The sequence below is a fragment of the Lutra lutra genome, chromosome 12 (assembly GCF_902655055.1).
Source record: "Lutra lutra chromosome 12, mLutLut1.2, whole genome shotgun sequence".
In the NCBI taxonomy this organism is placed as follows: Eukaryota; Metazoa; Chordata; class Mammalia; order Carnivora; family Mustelidae; genus Lutra; species Lutra lutra.
The window spans coordinates 16,615,632-16,633,957 of NC_062289.1; the positions used below are offsets into that span (position 1 = coordinate 16,615,632).

Sequence of the window (18,326 nt, forward strand, 5' to 3'; positions counted from 1 at the left end):
CGCATACATCAATGCTGCTTAACGTACAGCCCACGCTCTGTGCCTGCCCAGAACTATTTGTTACTTGGTTTCTGATTGCATAAAAACAGAAGTTGAGTGTTCAGGCATGTTTATACCCATTTGTAGACACCGATCCAAAGATCAATGCTTGTATTTTGTCGTCTTTTACTAGTCATTGGTTTTTATTGTGTTTTGCAAATAGTCAAGTGCAACGAGGTTAAAAGCTGGCCTTCGGAGTTTGAGAAGCTGATCCACATTCCATCAGCCTGATCCAACTGACATGTCTCTCACCCAGGGAAATGATCAGCTTGATGGCTGGGTCACTCCTTTAAGTCTGGAAGAAGGAGCCTCTGTGTTCCTGTATCCGACACTCACAGGGCGGGAAGCTGCTCCCATCTTCCTGTGCTTGGGGCATGGCTCTAACCTGTCCCTCTTGGGAGGGGACAGGATACTGTCTGTTCGGAGAGGCTGGCTGGACCTTGGACTCTCTGAGTGGGGCAGGGATTTCTGGGCAAATCATCTGTACTGAGAAGCCAGGGAGCTGGGAAGGCTAAACGGTGTAGACACTCGGGAGAAGGTGACTCTTGGTGTAGCCCGAAATTTCGAAAAAAAAAGTGGAGGACAGTTGCCATCAGCTGAGGACAGCAAACAGCTGGGGGACAGCTGCTCACATGGAAAAACTACAAAGCAAAATTCTAAGAAGGGGCAGGTTGAGTCATGAGGAAGCCACTGTGTATTAGAAGTAGAAGCAGAATGTGTCTGGAGCCAGCTCAGGATTGGGCAATCTGGAATAATATAAATGCATCAGCAGGCCTGGGGACACTTCTTCAAGTCTAAAGCATGTGGAGCCTGCCTGCCCAGAGGCACTTCGAACAGGGACGAACAGTCTTTTGGGTAGAAGGGTTGACTGAGGAAAAATGTTTGCAGGCCTTTTTTTTTTTTTTAATTCAAAATTAAAGTCACTTCATTTTTGTCCCATGATGGAGAAGGTGGGAGAGGGGCAGGGTGTGGAGCTTACCTATTTGATTATCTCCTTTAATGAGAGGAGATAATTCTTTGAAAAATAAAGTGCAGCCTTTTCGCCACTGACTTAATTCGTGGGCCAACTTGAACATGAGCCACAAGAAAACAGCTTTCTAGCTTTCATTCTGGGATTGGATTTGCAGCTCTGCTCCGAGCCAGGAAGCCCAGGGACTGTGCAGCCGACTCCACTGTCTCTCTGCCTTACGTTTCTGTCCAGGTGAACCCTATTTACTTGGGCACGAAGGGCAGCGTTGAACAACCCAATCTAGACGTTAACCCTCAGAAACTGCAACCACAGATGCTTACTGCTGGAGTGTCGGGGTGGGATTAGATAGGACGGATCCCCAAATAACAGGACCTAGCCTCAGCCGTGAGCGGTTCCCACCTGGCGCTGGTCTGCCCTCACAGAGAACCAGAGAAGCCGGTTGGAACTTTCCAAGACAGCATGAGAGTTTCCCACTGAAATGTTCTTTGGTCTGGGGTGGTCTCCCTGTGTGACACTGTAGGGAGGGCTCTTGCCCAAGCACAGTGATAAGGTGGGCCCGGTCAGAGGCACTCACCTTCTCCCTCCTGCTTTGGCCGTGTAGACCCGGGCGGGGGCCCCAGCAATGAGCCGGGCGGAGAAGTTCTCCTTGTGTCTCTGAAGTTAGCCGTCTGTTGTGTTAGGTCAGTCCTCAGAAAGCAGTCCTCTGCTTCCTTCCCAGAGAAATGACTTGTACTACTTAAAAGTTTTTAGTGTGTGACACTAAACTACACAAGAAGTTTCAGCACGAGAGAGCAAGTTCAAGAGATCAAGGATTTTACTTTAGTGATGAGCAGTGACTTCTCTGGCTGAGAATTCTAGGAAAAACTGAAGTGGTTGTAATGAGAAGGGGTGTAGACCTGCAACTTTCTTTTGTACCTTCTCTCATAGTCTTTTCACGTAAAGATGACCTATTTTCTCCCAACTGTTTATTACAGCCTTTCCCCATTGGGTTCTACAGAGCTTGGAGTCTTGTGAGCTGCAAATAAGCCTGCCTGCCTGCCTGCCTGCCTGCCTTTCTTTCTTTCTTTATTTCTTTCTTTCTTTCTTTTTTTTTTTTTAAGACTTTATCCATTCATCTGACGGAGAGAGAGCTCAAGTAGGCAGAGTGGCAGGCAGAGGGAGAAGCAGCTTCCCCGCAGAGCAGGGAGCCCAATGTGGGACTCGATCCCAGTACTCTGGACAATGACCTGAGCTGAAGGCAGACGTTTAACGACTGAGTCACCCAGGTGCCCAAGCCTTCCTTTCTTTAGAAGCATCTGCATTCAGATGTTTGGGGAAAAACACGTTACTACCCCCACTTAGGGGGTTCATGGGCCAAGTGCATGAATGGCTCAGAGAGACTGCCTTTTTCAAAGATGTTAATTTTGATTCAGCCTGAAATTCCCCCAAATTATTTTCTTAAGAAAGGCCTATAAACATCTCACAGACAAGAGTGCCCTGAAAAATACAATTTGGAAAATTCTAATGTATTAACCTCAAAGGCCTGAGCTCTGGGGTTGAACATGGTAGGTCGTCTGGTTGGCTTTCGGGCAAAGATGTCTTCATCGACCGATGAAGCAGCCGAAAGTCCAGAGGGAAGCCATTTGCTGCGGATTGCAGAGCCTCTGATGAACAAAAACAGGGCAGGAGTCCTCCATCCTGCCACACAGAGAGGCCGTTTGTTCCTGTTTACAGTGGCTTCAGTGGGAGGCGTCTGTCTAATTAGCAAGAACCGCCTGGTGCTCCTACCGCCGAGCTTTATTGTTACACAAAACTCATTTACAGATGAGCCGAAGCTGCAAATTCCCTTTCTCCTCTCTCTCTCCATCCTCCTCTTCATAGAACAGCTACAAACAGTTTAAAAAACAAAACAAAGCCAAAGCTGAAACCGCACTGTCTGTTGGCTCACACTCCGCCATCACCCCCCTCCGCGTCCCTGGACCGCCGACAGCAGCATTAGAAAAAGAATTTCTCCGTATTTTTCAGTTACCGGTGTCTGTGGAGTTCACCACACACGCACATGGGATGAGCATTTGGTTTTAGTGTTTTGCTAAGAAAAACATTCCAACACCAGTAACCAAGGACATCAGGAGGGAAGGGACAGAGAGGAGGAATCCAGACCCTTCGTTAAAATTATGAGCAAGGACAGGCATGTTGTAGGCCGTGAGTGTGAGAGTCCTAACTCGAGCGATGAGCCCCCCAGAAGGTGGGGGGGTAGCTTTGACGGTGCTGGCAACAAAAACAAGCACCCTGGACGCATTGCTTTGACAGCAATGTCCTGGAACATTCCATGGCCTGGGGGCTAGGAGAGCTGGCCACAGGAGCAGCTGCAGTACTGACCATGGAGCGTGGCTGGGCAGGTTCCGGGCCCCCGCTGCCTGCTCTGTAGACGGAGCAGGAGTGTCAGACTGTGTGAGCTCTGCAGACCCTCTAGCCCTCCCATGTTCCTTCCAGAATGTGGTGGGGTGTAGCCTGAGTCACCTAAGCCTGACCAGCCCCAGCACCGCCCTCATTTCTTTGTCCTCCATCTAAGTGAGCCCCAAGGCTCCAAGAACTAGTTGATGCCCAGCTTCAACAGCTAAACCGAGAACGTTTCTTACCGTATCTAGAAGATGAATCAGGACCAGGCAGATTCTCAGCTCAGCAACCGGAGAAGTCAGGGGCCAGGCAAGGCAGCTAAGCAGCTTCATCTGTTTTGGATGGATTAATAAACCTAATATTTCATCGTGGTTATTTTTTTGATGAAGAGATAATGATGATTGAATGTGAACACATAGGACCTAAAATCTCCCTCCCCCCCCCTTTTTTTTTAACTTTGCATTGTCTAATGTCTGTGACGTTATAGTCAGAGGAATTTAAAATCAAACACAGCCTCGGCTCGCTGTTAGAGAGTGGTGGGGGGTGAAAGGTTGTGGCGCACACGCCGGCCTGGCGGCTCGAGCCCCCAGCCACCCGGCCAGCACGGCGTGCTCGGTCGCTTGCTTGCTTTGAAAATATGTAGCTGGAGCCCGTGTAGACACCCCAGGGAGTCTGTGCAGCACTGATGGGGAGACAAATTAGGGACACGTTGGCTCCATAGTAATGAGCTTACTGTCCTGTTTTTCAACTTCTGTTTACTTTCTGATAGAGCGACCACGACCCTCGGGCAGTTCAAAGCTTCTGGGACCGCCAGGTGTTTCATGTAATTTTCAAGCTCTGCTAATCCATAGATCAGTGGTTCTCCACCCAGGAAGCTTTAAAAATTGCCAATACTGTTCCCTGACTGCAGCCCCCAGGTGGGTGGGGTGCGACATAATGGTTTGTTTTTTTTTTTAACCTCCGCCCCCTCCCCCCCTTCATATGGGGGGGGGGTATAATGGGCCACCAGCATTGAGAACTGCTGGCCAGGGCACAGTCCTCCACGGTCAAGTTTTAAAAACAAACGCTGTTCATTGGTGACATTGCTCATGTGCAAGGTATTGGGAATATCCTTTAGTTTCTGGATTTATTGAAATATTATTAATATGGTATCTGAGGAATTCTTTTTCTAATGCTGTGGGGTGCCTAGCCTGCTCGGCATTAGTAAAAATTAGAGCTCTTTGCCCCCATGTGGCTAATGAATGATAATGCACCTTTAAAATCTGATCTGGTGGGAGCAGAGTGTTGAGTAAATCCTTCTCTTAAGGTGAGCGTGGTCACAGTTCGAGATGCTCGGTGATCGCAGCATGAATTGCCAGGACTGAAAACATGCAGGATCAGAGATGTCTTCCCAGATTTCTAAATGAATTATTAACGTAGCATACACGAGATTCTTTTAGCTCCACATTTGATATTACTGTAGACAAATTACAGGATAAATGAGCCCCAATTCAGAACAGATAGCATGTTCCAGGCCTACACACACAATTTATCTTGGAGCTGTCTGAGAGCTCTTTCCAGAGGATGATGTAAAGAGCCCTATCCCACATCTGTTATTTTGTAGGAAATTCAATACCCCCAACAATAACACTTACGGAGCACTTGTCATGTACTGGGCACTGTCCTAGGAACTTACAGGTCTGTTTTCCTTGCTACTATGGCAGTTACCCAGGTGATAAGTGCCTTTGTCATTTTACTGTTGGAGGAACATACCCAGAAGCTGTGACTTCCAACCTAAAGGATACTAAGTGACAACATCAGGATTTAAGCACCGATCATCTGACTCCCCAAGAGCCTCTGCTCCCTGCTACCCTGTTACTCTGTGTCTATAGAACCGACACAGTTCATCTTGATGTCTGTGTTCCAAAGATTACACAAAGTGATGGAGAGCAGACCAGGCATTCTCAGGTCATAGTTCCTCCGCAAAGCTTACTCCCTGGGGGGGTGCTGGCTGAGCACACGTGTGCTTCAGCATCCCATGGAGGGCTTTGACAGATCTGTGCACTCGGCCCCAGTCCCAGGATTTCAGATTTTTGGCAACAGGTGCCTGGGCAGTGACGGTGCTGCTCCTGGTCAGGTGGTCACTCTTGAGAACCACTGCCCCAGAGTCTGCCTCCCAGAGAGCACTCGGGGACCCTGAACAGAACACCCCATAGCCAGCTCGCTGCCCCCCCCACACAATGCTAGATTCAGGACCTGTAAGCCTCCAGCCTGTGCACACAGCCCTCTGGAGGGCCTAGAGCAAGTTATTTTCCTTATTTATAAAGGAGATTGAACCCAAAATACATCCATGCTAATATTCCATGATCTAAACGAAGTAGAGTCTAGAACCTGTAGGGAGGTTTATTCTACTCATGAATATCTCAGGTTGCATTCATCACACCCACACTTGGAAATTCAGCTGAGTATATAGTATAGTATATTTCTGAGTATATAGAAATAGGAAGATGGGCTTCTAACTTGTGTTCATGATGGCCTGGCTCTGCCAACAGGGCTAGTTCCTTACAGAGGTCAGTCACAAATTGTTAAGCAGGTGTTCTCATCTGTTTTTGCATTCTCAGTGCCTCATGTGGCCTGGCAAATAGCAGACGCTCCATGGGTGGACGAGAGGGGGAATGGGGAGGGTGGACGAGTGGATGGACTCACAGACAAGTGGATGAGCAAGAGAGGTGGGTTACGGGACGGGATTGTATAAATTGACCAGTAGATGGGACGGAATGCAGGAACGCTAGGTTGACAGAGATGGACGTCCTCCAGCCGTCCTTCAGCGCTGACAAACCTAGTCAGCCTGGAGCCGGGGTCCCCTATTTATGCGGGGGTCCACTGTTCCCTGCCATCAGCACAACCAGAGTTGGTGGGGCTGCCGGTCTTCCCCACCTAGTGAGCTCTGCGTGAAAACGTCCTCGTGTCGCTCAGTTATGTTGGTGACAGATCCTCACAGGAGCCCAGGCTCTGTGGGCAAGTAGGACTATTTGGCCACTACACAGGGACAAAGGGCCCAGAGGAGATTGCCTAATGTGTAGAAATGGTGTTGGACTCAGATTCAGGAAACCGCAACTCTAAACCCACATCAGTCAACTTGCGAGATGACTTTCAGGTACCAAATGTCTGTTTCCCCTCATTCTGTTCGCGTTAATACTCTCCTTCAAGACTTCTGGGGTTCCCAGGCAAAAGCAAAGTGAAGGGCTGGGTGGGTCTGAAGCCTGGGCCAGGCACGGGCTCCCATTTATTACTGGCAGGTGGCATTGGCCACTGTCCCACAGGCAGGACCTTCATTTAACCCTCACAGTTGCCCTCCACTACAGGAATTATTCTTCCATGTTATAGTTGAGGAAATTGGGGCTTGTTGAGGTCAGATAACTTGCCCGAGACTCCTGAGCTAGTCATGCTAGAGCTGGTCTGCGCAGCGGGGACGACAGCCCCTGGGAAACCACGCTCTTAACCAACCCAGTTGACCTCCTCCAAGCAGAGACCTTCCCCAGCCTCTTAGCTCAGTGTTACACAGCTGTGGGGGGAGCGTGACTCCCCGAGTGTACCAGCTGACCGCGTTGTCGGTGGGGAGCCCCCGACCAGACAGCCAGCCCAGGAAGTGGGGATGAGCGGGGCGGTCACGTTACCCAGCGTCCGTAGGTGGATTTAGAGACGGCCGCGCCCCCATAGATCCACGTGCTCTTTCCAGCCACTCGAAACCTGCACTGTAGGTTGACTGGTTGATCCAGTTGCTTACAGTAACTTAAAGATGGAGCCTGCTTTCCCCGCTCAAACCTGCTGGCTTGAGAAGTGTGTTCCCAGCATGGGTACTCCAAGCCTCGGGCTTCCCGTGACATGCAGGGATGAGGTGTGGCGGGTGAGCCCTGCGCCCATGCTGCAGGTAAATAGGCAGAGATTTCAGTCACCAAGTTGCCCGCAGACCCCCTCCCCTCGCAAAGAACAGAAACACTGGTCACCACATAGGTCACCAGGAAGGGGACCAGCACCATGGGAGAAACCAGCCGGGCCACGTGAGGAAGGTTCATGAGAGCATGAATGCCCAGTTCATCTATCCATTCGCTAGCTCTGCCTCAGACCGTCACCAGCTGGGTGGCTTCAAGGACAGAAATGCATCCTGTCCGTTCTGGAGGCTACAAGTGTGAGACCAAGACATCGGCAGGGTTGGTGCCTTCTGAGGGCCGTGCGGGACAGTCTGTCCTGTGCCCCTCCCTGTTTCTGGGGTCTTCGCCAGCGATCTCTGGCCTTCCTTGGCTCCTGCCCTATTGCCTGATCTCTGCCCTCATCTTCATGCGGTGGCCTCCCTGGGTGCGCATCTAGGTCCTGATGTCTCCTTTTTCTACGAACACCAGTCCCGTTGACTGTGGTCCCACCCTGCAACAGTAGGACTTCGTCTTATCACACCACCCACGACCCTAATTTCTGAATAAGGTCACATTCTGAGGTCCTAGGGGTTAGGGCCTCAACATACGAATTTTGGCAAACAGTTCAACCTGCGACGCTCTGCCTCACACGTAGCACGTGCCCTCCTCGTGAGCTCCCCGCAGGTCCAGGTCTTAGGTGGCTTGTGCTCTGGGGCGGGCAGCCACTCTGCAAGTTGGCGTAGAGACCCCCGCCATCTGAGTGGACACGTGGTGAGTGTGGCCTGAGGTCAGGACCACAGTATCTCTGTAGAGAGAGGACAGGCTTTGTGGAACGTCGGACTTGGTTCTCGATCGTTGATAGGTTTCTGTGAATGGGGACCGCAGAGAGGGCTTCCCAGAAGGGGAATAAGAAAAGCACAAGTCAAGGAGGACAAGAAGTGGCTTAGAGGGACGTTGCTCGGCTGTCCCCAGCTGTATTCCAGACAGCATGGTGAACGCTGGCCTTCAGATGGAGGAGAATAAGTCATGTCAGGTTGGGAGATCACACTTCTTAAAAAGCACTGACGAAAGGGCAGTAGTTCCCATATTCACTCCTGCAAGAGGACAATACCGGGGTGCCTGATTGGGAACAGCTGAAGCCAGAGCAGGGGAGCCCGGGGCGGAGGGTGGAGGCTGCTTCCATCTCTCCCCTGACCCAGGTGTGCAGCCACTGACCTGAGAAGTGGCAAATCACAAGCCTCCCTCCCTCCCTCGGCCCACTGTCCACGGGTCCTCCGCGGGGACTGCCGTTTACGAGGCTGTCTGTAGCCTCCCGAGCCCACCCGAGCCCGTCCCCTCCCGCAGGGCACAACGAGAAGTCCGAGAACGCAGTGGAGGCCGGAAGCTGCTGTGCCACGTGCAAGGAGTTTCACCAGATGAAGCAGACGGTGCTGCAGCTGAAGCAGAAGGTACGTGCCCGTCGTGTTCGAGCCGGGCCCGCAGGAAGATGACTCGGCAGAGAGGAAAGGGAAGAACAGTGAGAAACAGTAAGACAACGAGTTGTCGCCCACGATCTCCGTGAATGTTCACGAAGGTCGCTGCCAGCTGGGTTGGGACTGAGACTTTGCTCCGACCGCCCACCCTCGGGAGCTGCCGTGCAAAGGGCAACAGGCCCATGAAGGCAAGAAAGCGATCAATTAGGTAACTGCGAAGCGGGGCTCGAGCTGGGGGGCGCGTGGCAGAGGTGTAAGGAGGTTGAGCTAGGACTGTTTGAAACCCTGGGTAAAAGGAACGTCCAGACACATGGTCCTGGGGCAGACCTACGCAGTTCTGTTTCATCTAACATTCTGGTTAGGTTTTACAACGAGAACACCCTGTCTATAAACATCCGTAAGCTGACGGTGAATTTCCGTAGCGGCTCTTTTTCACATTGGAAAGCCGCCATTTGGGTGCCTCGTGTCAACAAGAATGAGGGCTGAGTCACTTTCTAAAAGGCTCCCACGCATGCCACAGAGACTATCACATTTCTAGCAACATTATTATGCCGTGAGTAATGCCCCCGTGATGAACCTGGGGACTGATTTCTTGAGCAACTGTCCTGGCCCCAGCTCGATGGTATTTATGACCCCTCAGTCCTCCAAAATCACGCTTGTGCTGAGAATCGTAGGGGCTTGTTTGTTTAATTGCTTCTGCCCGAGGCTCTTAGCACATCGAGGAGGTGTATGTAATCTGTTTAACTTTGTTACGCCAAAGGGCAAAGGGTAAGCATAAGACAATATGGCTTTTCCATGTTCCACAAACATACACGCAGCCCTTAGTGAGAACCACAGCTAACCAGTGAAATAAGCCGATCGATAGGCAGAGAAGGGCAATGGCTTTGCTCGTCTTTCGTTACATTGTTGGCGAAGATCTGTCCTGTATCCTGTACACGATCCGAAGTAGTCTGTGATCCAGTAATAGAGAGAACGGGCGGAACACTCTGTAAGTGCAGCACATAAACACATCCCACACATCCCCTCGGTTAAACTTGGATTGATGTCACCACTGATTGAGCAAATTCAAAAATGGGTCCAGGGAAGAAGTAAGTTCACATTTCATACCAGAGGATTAGGGCTCAGCAGACGCAGTTGCTTAGTATCTTAAGACCTAAGGCAGCTCTCTGCGTCCTCTCCTGGACAGTTGAAAATCTAGGAGCTATAGGGAAGCTTTTTCCAGCCTGGAGGATCGTCAGAATAGTGCGGTGTCACTAAATCCCACAGGTTGCTCGGAAATGCAGTTGCTAATCAGTATCTGGCTTTCGTGTCCTAGTACCCACCACCTTGAAAGACTGCTGTAGAGCTCTAAACAATCCAGTAGCAAGTACTTCTTAGTACTCCAGTAACTCATGTAGTGACTATCACACACTTAGTATTCCAATAACTCTCATGAGGTTAACTCTCACGTAGTTAATACTCCAGAAATGAGTATGTGGTAACTCTCACACACTTAGTACTCCAGTAACTCTCATGAGGTTAACTCTCACGTAGTTAATACTCCAGAAATGAGTATGCTGTAACTCACACACACTTAGTACTCCAGTAATGCATGCACTAACTCACACACTTAGTACTCCGGTGACTCTCATGAGGTTAACTCTCACGTAGTTAATACTCCAGAAATGACTATGTGGTAACACTCACACGCTTAGTACTCCAGTAACTCTCATGTGGTTAACTCTCACGTAGTTAATACTCCAGAAATGAGTATGTGGTAACTCTCACACACTTAGTACTCCAGTAAGTCATGCAGTAACTCAGACTGAAATTGGTCCACCTCATACTGAATTCTGCAAACGCATCGTTGCAAGTCTAAGCTAATGCTGGCATTTAAAGAACATCATGAGGAGCAACTCCTTTCTAAAGGCATCTGTAAGCATGTGTTGCATTCTGTAGTTGATAAAGCAGTCTTACATCCAGTATCTCATTTAATTCCCAGCGTGACCCTGTAAGAAAGATACAGGTATCCTCAGAGAGGTCAAGTCACTGCCCAAGAGGCAGGCCACGCTTCTGCCCCTATGCAGGGGACAGGATTGTCTATTGGATTTTAACTTCATTTCACTAGGACAGATGCCCTCTGTTTTTTTGGAAAGAATGTAGGGCATCTACCCAAATACACTTTGGCCAAGAAGTAGGTACTGGGTGTCCTGGACCATGGCCAACCCCATGGTAGAACATGGTAGGCAGACATGCTGAATTGTGCTATGAGTATAGTCAGTAAAATGGGGAACTCAACAGTTCCAGAACCCCCATGGGTTCCTTGGTGGGTAAATTATAAGGAAAAGAAAGGTAGAGCAGTGACCTGCAGATTAAAAGAAATTTTAAAAACCTGTTATTTTTGTAGAATGACCAGGACTAAACCAGAGTGTGTGGGCATGCATAGTTAGGTTATTTTTAACTTATTTTTAAAACATAGGAAGTCATGAAAATCAGGATAGCGGTTACTTTTGGCAGGGGGAGGGGTACAGGAAGAATGAGACTATGATTGGGTCAGAACTCATGGAGGGTGACTTCTGGTGAGTGGCTGAGTTCCGTCTTTTGACTTAGGTTTCATTAAAAAGATACATGCCTTATACTCATTTGCTAGGATATACATTTGTGGGGTTTCCAGATTCTGTGCTTTCATTTTCTGATAAATTTTTTTTTAAAATTGTATGCAGATGATTCTTTGGGGGTGGGGGTTAGTGATTTGGCTAGAAAGAGAGATTTGGGAATAAGTAAAATACCCGTCATTTCCTTTATAAAGAGGGCACCAGGCCTGTCAGCGGGGGGATGTCTGAAGCAAGCAGCCAGTTTCCAGAAAGCCCCTTGGGCTCCTGCTGCATGGACTGTTTGATTGGGGGGCGTGACTGCAGAGCATGACTGATGACTCAGGAAGGGTTTATTGGGCATCTATTATGCCTTCCGGTAGATTGGAAGATGAGGGAATACGGGCAGTGCGGAATCAAGCCCTTCCTTCATCAGCTGTCTTATCTGGGCAGTCAGACCAGCAGTGAGTCCACCAACAGCTGCCACGTGGCGGGGAGCAGACAGAGCCTCCAAAGTTAGAGGTCAGTGCGGGTTCGGAGGCCTGCGCACACCTGCATCCCGCTGTCTGCCTTTGCGCCTTCTAGCACCGCCGTTAGAGCCAGGCAAATAAATGGCTCAGTCGTTTGTGACCTCTTCTGCTACCTTGATCGTAGCAGAGGGCCCTTCTCAGGACATGGGGAAGCCTGAGCCATACTGCAGTGACTGGAGTCACTGCACCGCTGGCAGCGTCGAGGGAGGCAGCTTGCTGTGGTGTCGGGAACACAGATTCCAGAGCCACATAAGCTAAGTTTACATCCTAGCCCCGCTACCTGCTGGATATATGACCCTAAGGAAGTGACTTAACGTCTCCATGCCTCCCCTGGATTAAAAGGGGAGGACAATATTATTTTTGTTTTCGTGACCATCAAATGAATTAACATTTATAAAGGACTTGAGACAGTGTTTGCTACTTGGAGCTTTGTAAATGCTTACCAATCAACATTTTTTTAAAGATCTATTTGAGGGACGCCTGGGTGGCTCAGTGGGTTAAAGCCTCTGCCTTCAGCTCAGGTCATGATCCCAGAGTCCTGGGATCGAGTCCCCCGTTGGGCTCCTTGCTCAGCGAGGAGCCTGCTTCTCCCTCTGCCTCCTGCTCCCCCTGGCTGTGTTTGCTCACATGCTCGCTCTCCCCCCATCTCTCTCTCTGACAAATAAATAAAATATTTGAAAGTAAATATTTACTTGAAAGCGTGAGCATGGGGGGAGGGGCAGAGGGAGAGAACGTCAAGTGGACACCCCACTGAGCGCAGAGCCTCATGCGGGGCCCAGTCTCATGACCCTGAGATCACGACCTGAGCTGAAACCAAGAGTCAGAGGCTTAACTGAGCCCCTCAAGAGCCCCTAAATAACATTAATTGTATGCATAATGTTAATCATATGTGCTTACAAAGTGCTTCACAGCAGCACCTGCCTGATTCTTACCAACAGCTCTATGAGGTAGATGCTTTACTACCAAGGTTAATATGAGATAATGATATTCGTGATTCCGGCAACCGGAGTCCAGGCTAACGTAGACTCTTCCTATATGACTATGACCTTCGCAAACACCTGCATCCCACCAGCCCACCCTCTGCTGTGTTTGTGCAGCAAAGTCAAGCCAAGGACCTTGGACATCTGCCTCCAAAACACTAGCGCCTTGACTTTCCACGCACTCCGCTGATGCATCGCATCAGGGAACTGAAGGGAACCGGGCTGTAACCACCCAGCAGGAGGTCAGATGGGAAGCGGAGACATTTACTGGATCACCTCATGGCTTTTACTGGGGAGCAAAGGGAGCTGATCCCATCCTCCAGGCTTGAACTCTCAGATCTAAAGACGGGTGCGGGGCATCAGAGCATTCCAAGGCTAGGGAGGAGCTCTGCCACACTATTTCTCCTGGAATCTCTTGCTCTCTGGGCACAGGGTTTCCAAGCAGGGCCTCCTCCAGGAGGATACAGGGACAGATATAACATGTTCCAGAAAATCTCAGATACTTGGTTTCTATGGGCCTCCAGGATCCAGAGTAAGCCTTCTGGAGAGGTTAGCTCTGATCCCATAAATGTGCCTTTCTCCCCCTGACTTTGCCCCACCAAATTAGCTTCCTGGAAGACAGAGACTAGAACTACCATTTATCAAGCCACTTACTATGTTCCAGGTCCTGTGCTGGGCACCTAACCTACATTTCCCATTAAGTCCCCACAGCCCTAAAGGTGGGTGGTGAAGTTCCCTTTATTGGTGACAAACTGTAGGTTTGTAGCATTTGGTTCTCCCAGAGGGTCTCATGGATTCACACAGCTTACCTGACCTCAAGGATTGTGAAGGTCATCTGTCTGGGTGGCCCCTCTGGCTTCCCCTAGAGTGAGCTGCTCGTGACCCAGGAGGGAAAGCGAAGAGGAAGCCGCCATGATACATTTTATGCCCCCATTTCAGAAGTTACCCACCATCACTTCTGCCATTTTCCAGTTATTGGAGGTGAGTCTCTAAGTACAGCCCACCCTCAGAGGGCAGAAGTTAGGCACCACCTTTTGAAGGTAGGAGTGTCCAAAACTTTGCGGACCTGTTTTTCCATCATGGGCACTGTTGGCCACTCGTTCCCGAACACCTGAGTGTGTAGGTGAACTGCAAGCCACCTTCTTGGTCCTGGCCCCCAAGGCTGAGGGGCCGTGTCTTGATCGCCATTGTCACCTTATAACCAAGCACAGGGCCTGGCACATAGTAGGTACTAAATAAAGTAATTAACACATTGAATGTCTGAAACAGGTCAATTCTATCAGTTTGGTAATAATGAGTCAGTGATGATATCTAGACTATCTGGAGCCTGTCCAGGTTTATCCACTAATCAGCCAAGAGATCTCCCTCAAGTCACGTTCACTGGAAGGCCTCTGGATTTGGAAGCAGATCCCTAGACCCCTTTGAGGATGGAGGGGAACAACCACCAGAAGGACTGGCAGCCCCTGCAAACACCCAGATGCAACTGTCTTCCTGGCCTGGAGCCATCACTTCCTGACCAGAGATCCTCTTCCTTACAGATCGCCCTGCTCCCCAGCAGCGCTGCCGACCTGGGCAAGTACATCACTGGCAACAAAGTACTGGCCTCAAATGCCTACCTCCCAGGACCTCCTGGGCTGCCTGGGGGCCAGGGCCCTCCTGGTGAGTGGGGAGGAGGGCAGAGGAGGGTGATGGAGCCACCAGCCGTGGCCTACCGGAAGCCACCATGGGTGGGGGCCGGCCCGGGTTCAGACTGTGAGGGTGAGGGCAGCAGCGGAAGTCGGGGGAGCTCCCACCCCCCTGTCACGAGAAGCCTAGGGGAATTGGGTCCTCGAGCCTGAGAAACCCTCATAACCAGGAGAAATCGAGAAGAAGAAGGTCATTGTCCTGGGCTTGGGTAAGATTCTTAGAGATAATTTTCAGTTACGGAGAAACAAAATGAAGACTTATTTTTGAGTGTTAATGTGCAAAAATAGAATTGGGTGAGGAACCCACGGGGGCATGTCAGCCAGCTGTAACCCCCCATGGCCATCCCTGTCCCTGCTATTCCTCAGCCTTTCTTCGTCCTTCCCCTATTTGTGAACACACTCACATCTGTGTTTCTTTATATGTATACATGTGTGCGTGCATGTGTGTGTGTGTGTGTGTATGCCTCCATATATTTTTCTTCAGTCAACTTTACTGAGATACAATTATACACAGTAACACGTACAGCTCTAATCAGTTCAACAAGTTCTGAGGAAAATATACATCCCCCATCAGGCACTTACTTACCACTATCCTACATCAAGATACAGAGTATTTTCATCACCCCAAAAAGTTCCTTTGAGCCCCTTTGCAATCTACCCCCCCTGTCTCCAACTGTAGGCAACCACTGACCTGCTTTCTATCACTAGTTTTGTCTGTTCTAGAACTTCAGAGCACTGGAATCTCATCACGGGTGTGCTGGTCACCTGGCTTCTCTCATATAGCATTTTGCTTTAGGGATCTACCCTCATCACTTGAAGACAATCCCAAATGTCCCATCGTTCCATCAGGAAGTACACAATGAGAACTTTATTTTTCTTTTTAACAAATGTTTGGGGGGGTTAGATTTCATTTTTACAAGAAAAAGCATGAGAGCACAAGCAGGGGGTATGACAGGGAGAGGAAGAAACAGACTCCCTGCTGAGAAGGGACCCCCCCCCCACACCCCCAATATGGGACTCGATCCCAGGACCCTGGGATCATGACCTGAGCTGAAGGCAGACACTCAGCTGACTAAGCCACCCAGGCACTCTACAATGAGAACTTTAAAAAATAGTTACATGATGTTTTCTATTTTATTAGGAGTCCCTCCACAGATAAGATAGATCAACAAAATCTTATCCACACCAATAAAGGAAATGATGTCAGTGTTAGCAGATGAGTCTAAAACATAGAGTGCCTTTTCCCTGATTGTCATTGCCTAGTAGTGTGCTAGATGTTATGAGTGACCTCCTGGCCTTCCAGTAAGACAAGAAACAAAGAGCAAAAGCAAATAGAAGAAAACAGTATCTGCTTGCCCCTAAGTGAGTAAAAATGTCTCCCTGCTGCGGGAGCTTACAGAAGGGAGAGACCACAGTGATGGTCTGCAGTGATCCCAGGACCTGGATTTGACCTGGACATGGAAGAGTGGGACGGTTTGTTCAAGCAGGAAGAATATGGACAGATTTAAGACCGAAAGTTCACCAACAACAAAGGCTCCAAATTCTTTCCAGACTATTTATTTCTTCTTTTTTTCACTTATATCTTAATCTCGTTTCTGCCAAACACAGGTGCCCTGGGTCTCAGTCTATACAGGGAACAAGGACTGGTACAGGACCTTGGTTTATCCTCTTGCTCATTCCCTTGGCCTGAGGTCCTCTGGGACAGGTGGAGTTTTCTCCAGACCCTCCCATAGGCAGCCTCTTGCTGTTCCTAAGAAGATGTGGGTTTCCTTGCAGATTGATCCCAACTCGGAGTTTCCACCCTTCTCTAAAAGTGTGTTCTTGCTCTGCTTCCCGAGAGGAAGTTCATCTCCAGGCCAGTCTACAAATCACTCCAACAAGGACAGATGAAGGAAAAACAAGGGTGCCATTGGCTGGCTGTATTCTTAATAAACGACTTGCTGGCTTTCCTTTCCAATTCTGCCGTCTGGTTTCTAACAGTTTGAGCTGTCCAGGGTCCTTGATGCAGCAGGGAGTAACAGAGGACTAACTTCAGCAATGGACTGTGCCCTTACTTTGTCCTCCAAACCTTTCTTTCTCTCTCCTTACTTCCAGCATCAGTTTGCGATGTCCTCCATTGAGCTGTACTGGGGCAGCTAGAGACATAAATCAGGTTTCTCTTATCCATAAGTAAAAGTCCAGTCCCAGGGCTTATGATGAATCACAGACTGGAGTTTCAGCACGGGAAACCACACCGGGTTGGAATCCTTTGTCTTCCGTGGGGAAGGGGTGGCTGCTGCTCCCCGACCCTCACTGTTATGCATGAGAGGTTGCCATTCGCCCATCCAAGCCCCACATCCTAAGGACACTTGACACACAATGATCTCTGAAGTTCATTGATTGTGTAGATAAAGGCAAAACGTTACCTCTGGCCTGTCCTTGTGCTACTGGACGTGAAGTATTTTTTAGTTATAGGAGGAATCTGGTCCCCTTCCCAGATACACTTTTTCAGGCTGTGCCTGGAACCAGCGTTGCGAGTCAGGGTATGAAACATGTTTGGAGAGAACACTGACTGCCTTTAACTTTGGCCTAATTATGCTGTGAGCTAGAAGAAGACTTCCCAAAATATGAAAAATCGCAAGTCTTTGTTTCTTAGATTTGATTTGTTCTGTTTTCCGATGCCTGAAGATTATCGCATCCAGTTGCTGTGTTTTGTCTCTAGTAGGAGCTAGCTGGGGATTTTCAACGAATATGACTGTATGCATTTGAAACAGACATTGCTGGTGAACGATTCTAGCACAGCAATCAGCCCACCGTCTTCACTGTGCTCACTTGATGTGAAGCATTTCCTAAAGAGCCTGTATGCACTTGGGACTCTGCAAGTGTGTGGACAATTAGGACATAGTCCACACCCTCACAGAGTCAATAGGTGAAAACAGGTTAAAACTCATGTTGTTCCATATGCAAAAGAATGAAGTTGGACCCTTCTCTTGAACCATATACAAAAATTTACTCAAAATATACTGAAGATCTAACTAACTGAGCCACAAGGCATCCCCTAAAATATACTGAAGATCTAAATGTAAGATCTGAAACTATAGAATTCCTAGAAGAAAGCATAGGAGAAAAGCCTCATGATGTTGGATTTGGCAAAGATTTCTTGGGTATGACACCAACGTACAGATGACAAAAGCAAAAATAGACAAGGGGACTACATCAGACTTAAAAACTATGCAACAAACGATACAATTAGCAGAGTGAAAGACATTCTACAGAGGGAGAAAATATTTGCAAATCATTTATCTGATAAGGGGTTAATATCCAGAATAGGAAAAAAAAAAAAAAAAACTACGACTCCACAATAAAAAATAACCTCAATATAAAAATAAGCAAAGAAAAGGTGCCTGGGTGGCTCCGTCATTAAGCGTCTACCTTTGGCTCAGGTCATGAGTCCAAGGATCCTGGGATTGAGCCCCACATCAGGCTCCCTGCTCGATGGGAAGCCTGCTTCTCCCTCTCTCACTCCCCCTGCTTGTGTTCCTTCTCTTGCTGTGTCTCTCAAATAAATAAATAAAATCTTAAAAAAAAAAAAAAGCAAAGGACTTGAATAAACATTTCTCCAGAGATGGTATACAAATGGCCAACAAGCGCATGAAAAGACGCTCAATATCACTCGTCATAGAGAGATGCAAACCCAGCAAGGCATCACTTCACATCTGTCAGGAGAGCCACTGTCAAGAAAAGAACAGAACAGGTGTTGGTGGGGATGTGGAGAAAAGGGACCCCTTGCACCATGTTAGTGGGAATGTGAACTGGTGTAGCCACTGCAGAAAAC

At 48.9% G+C, this 18,326-nt stretch overlaps 1 protein-coding gene across 5 annotated transcripts in view; it reads left to right on the forward strand.

Annotated features, from left to right (window-relative positions):
- Positions 1 to 18,326, forward strand: part of CCBE1 (collagen and calcium binding EGF domains 1) — a 229,917-nt gene that overhangs the window by 203,049 nt on the left and 8,542 nt on the right. For 3 of the 5 annotated variants that reach the window (XM_047697520.1, XM_047697521.1, XM_047697519.1), the window contains exons 6-7: positions 8,620 to 8,723; positions 14,366 to 14,486. In XM_047697520.1, the coding sequence (XP_047553476.1) occupies positions 8,620 to 8,723; positions 14,366 to 14,486 (225 nt within the window). The remainder of the gene's footprint in view (positions 1 to 8,619; positions 8,724 to 14,365; positions 14,487 to 18,326) is intronic. The other 2 variants (XM_047697518.1, XM_047697522.1) reach the window with 1 other exon arrangement.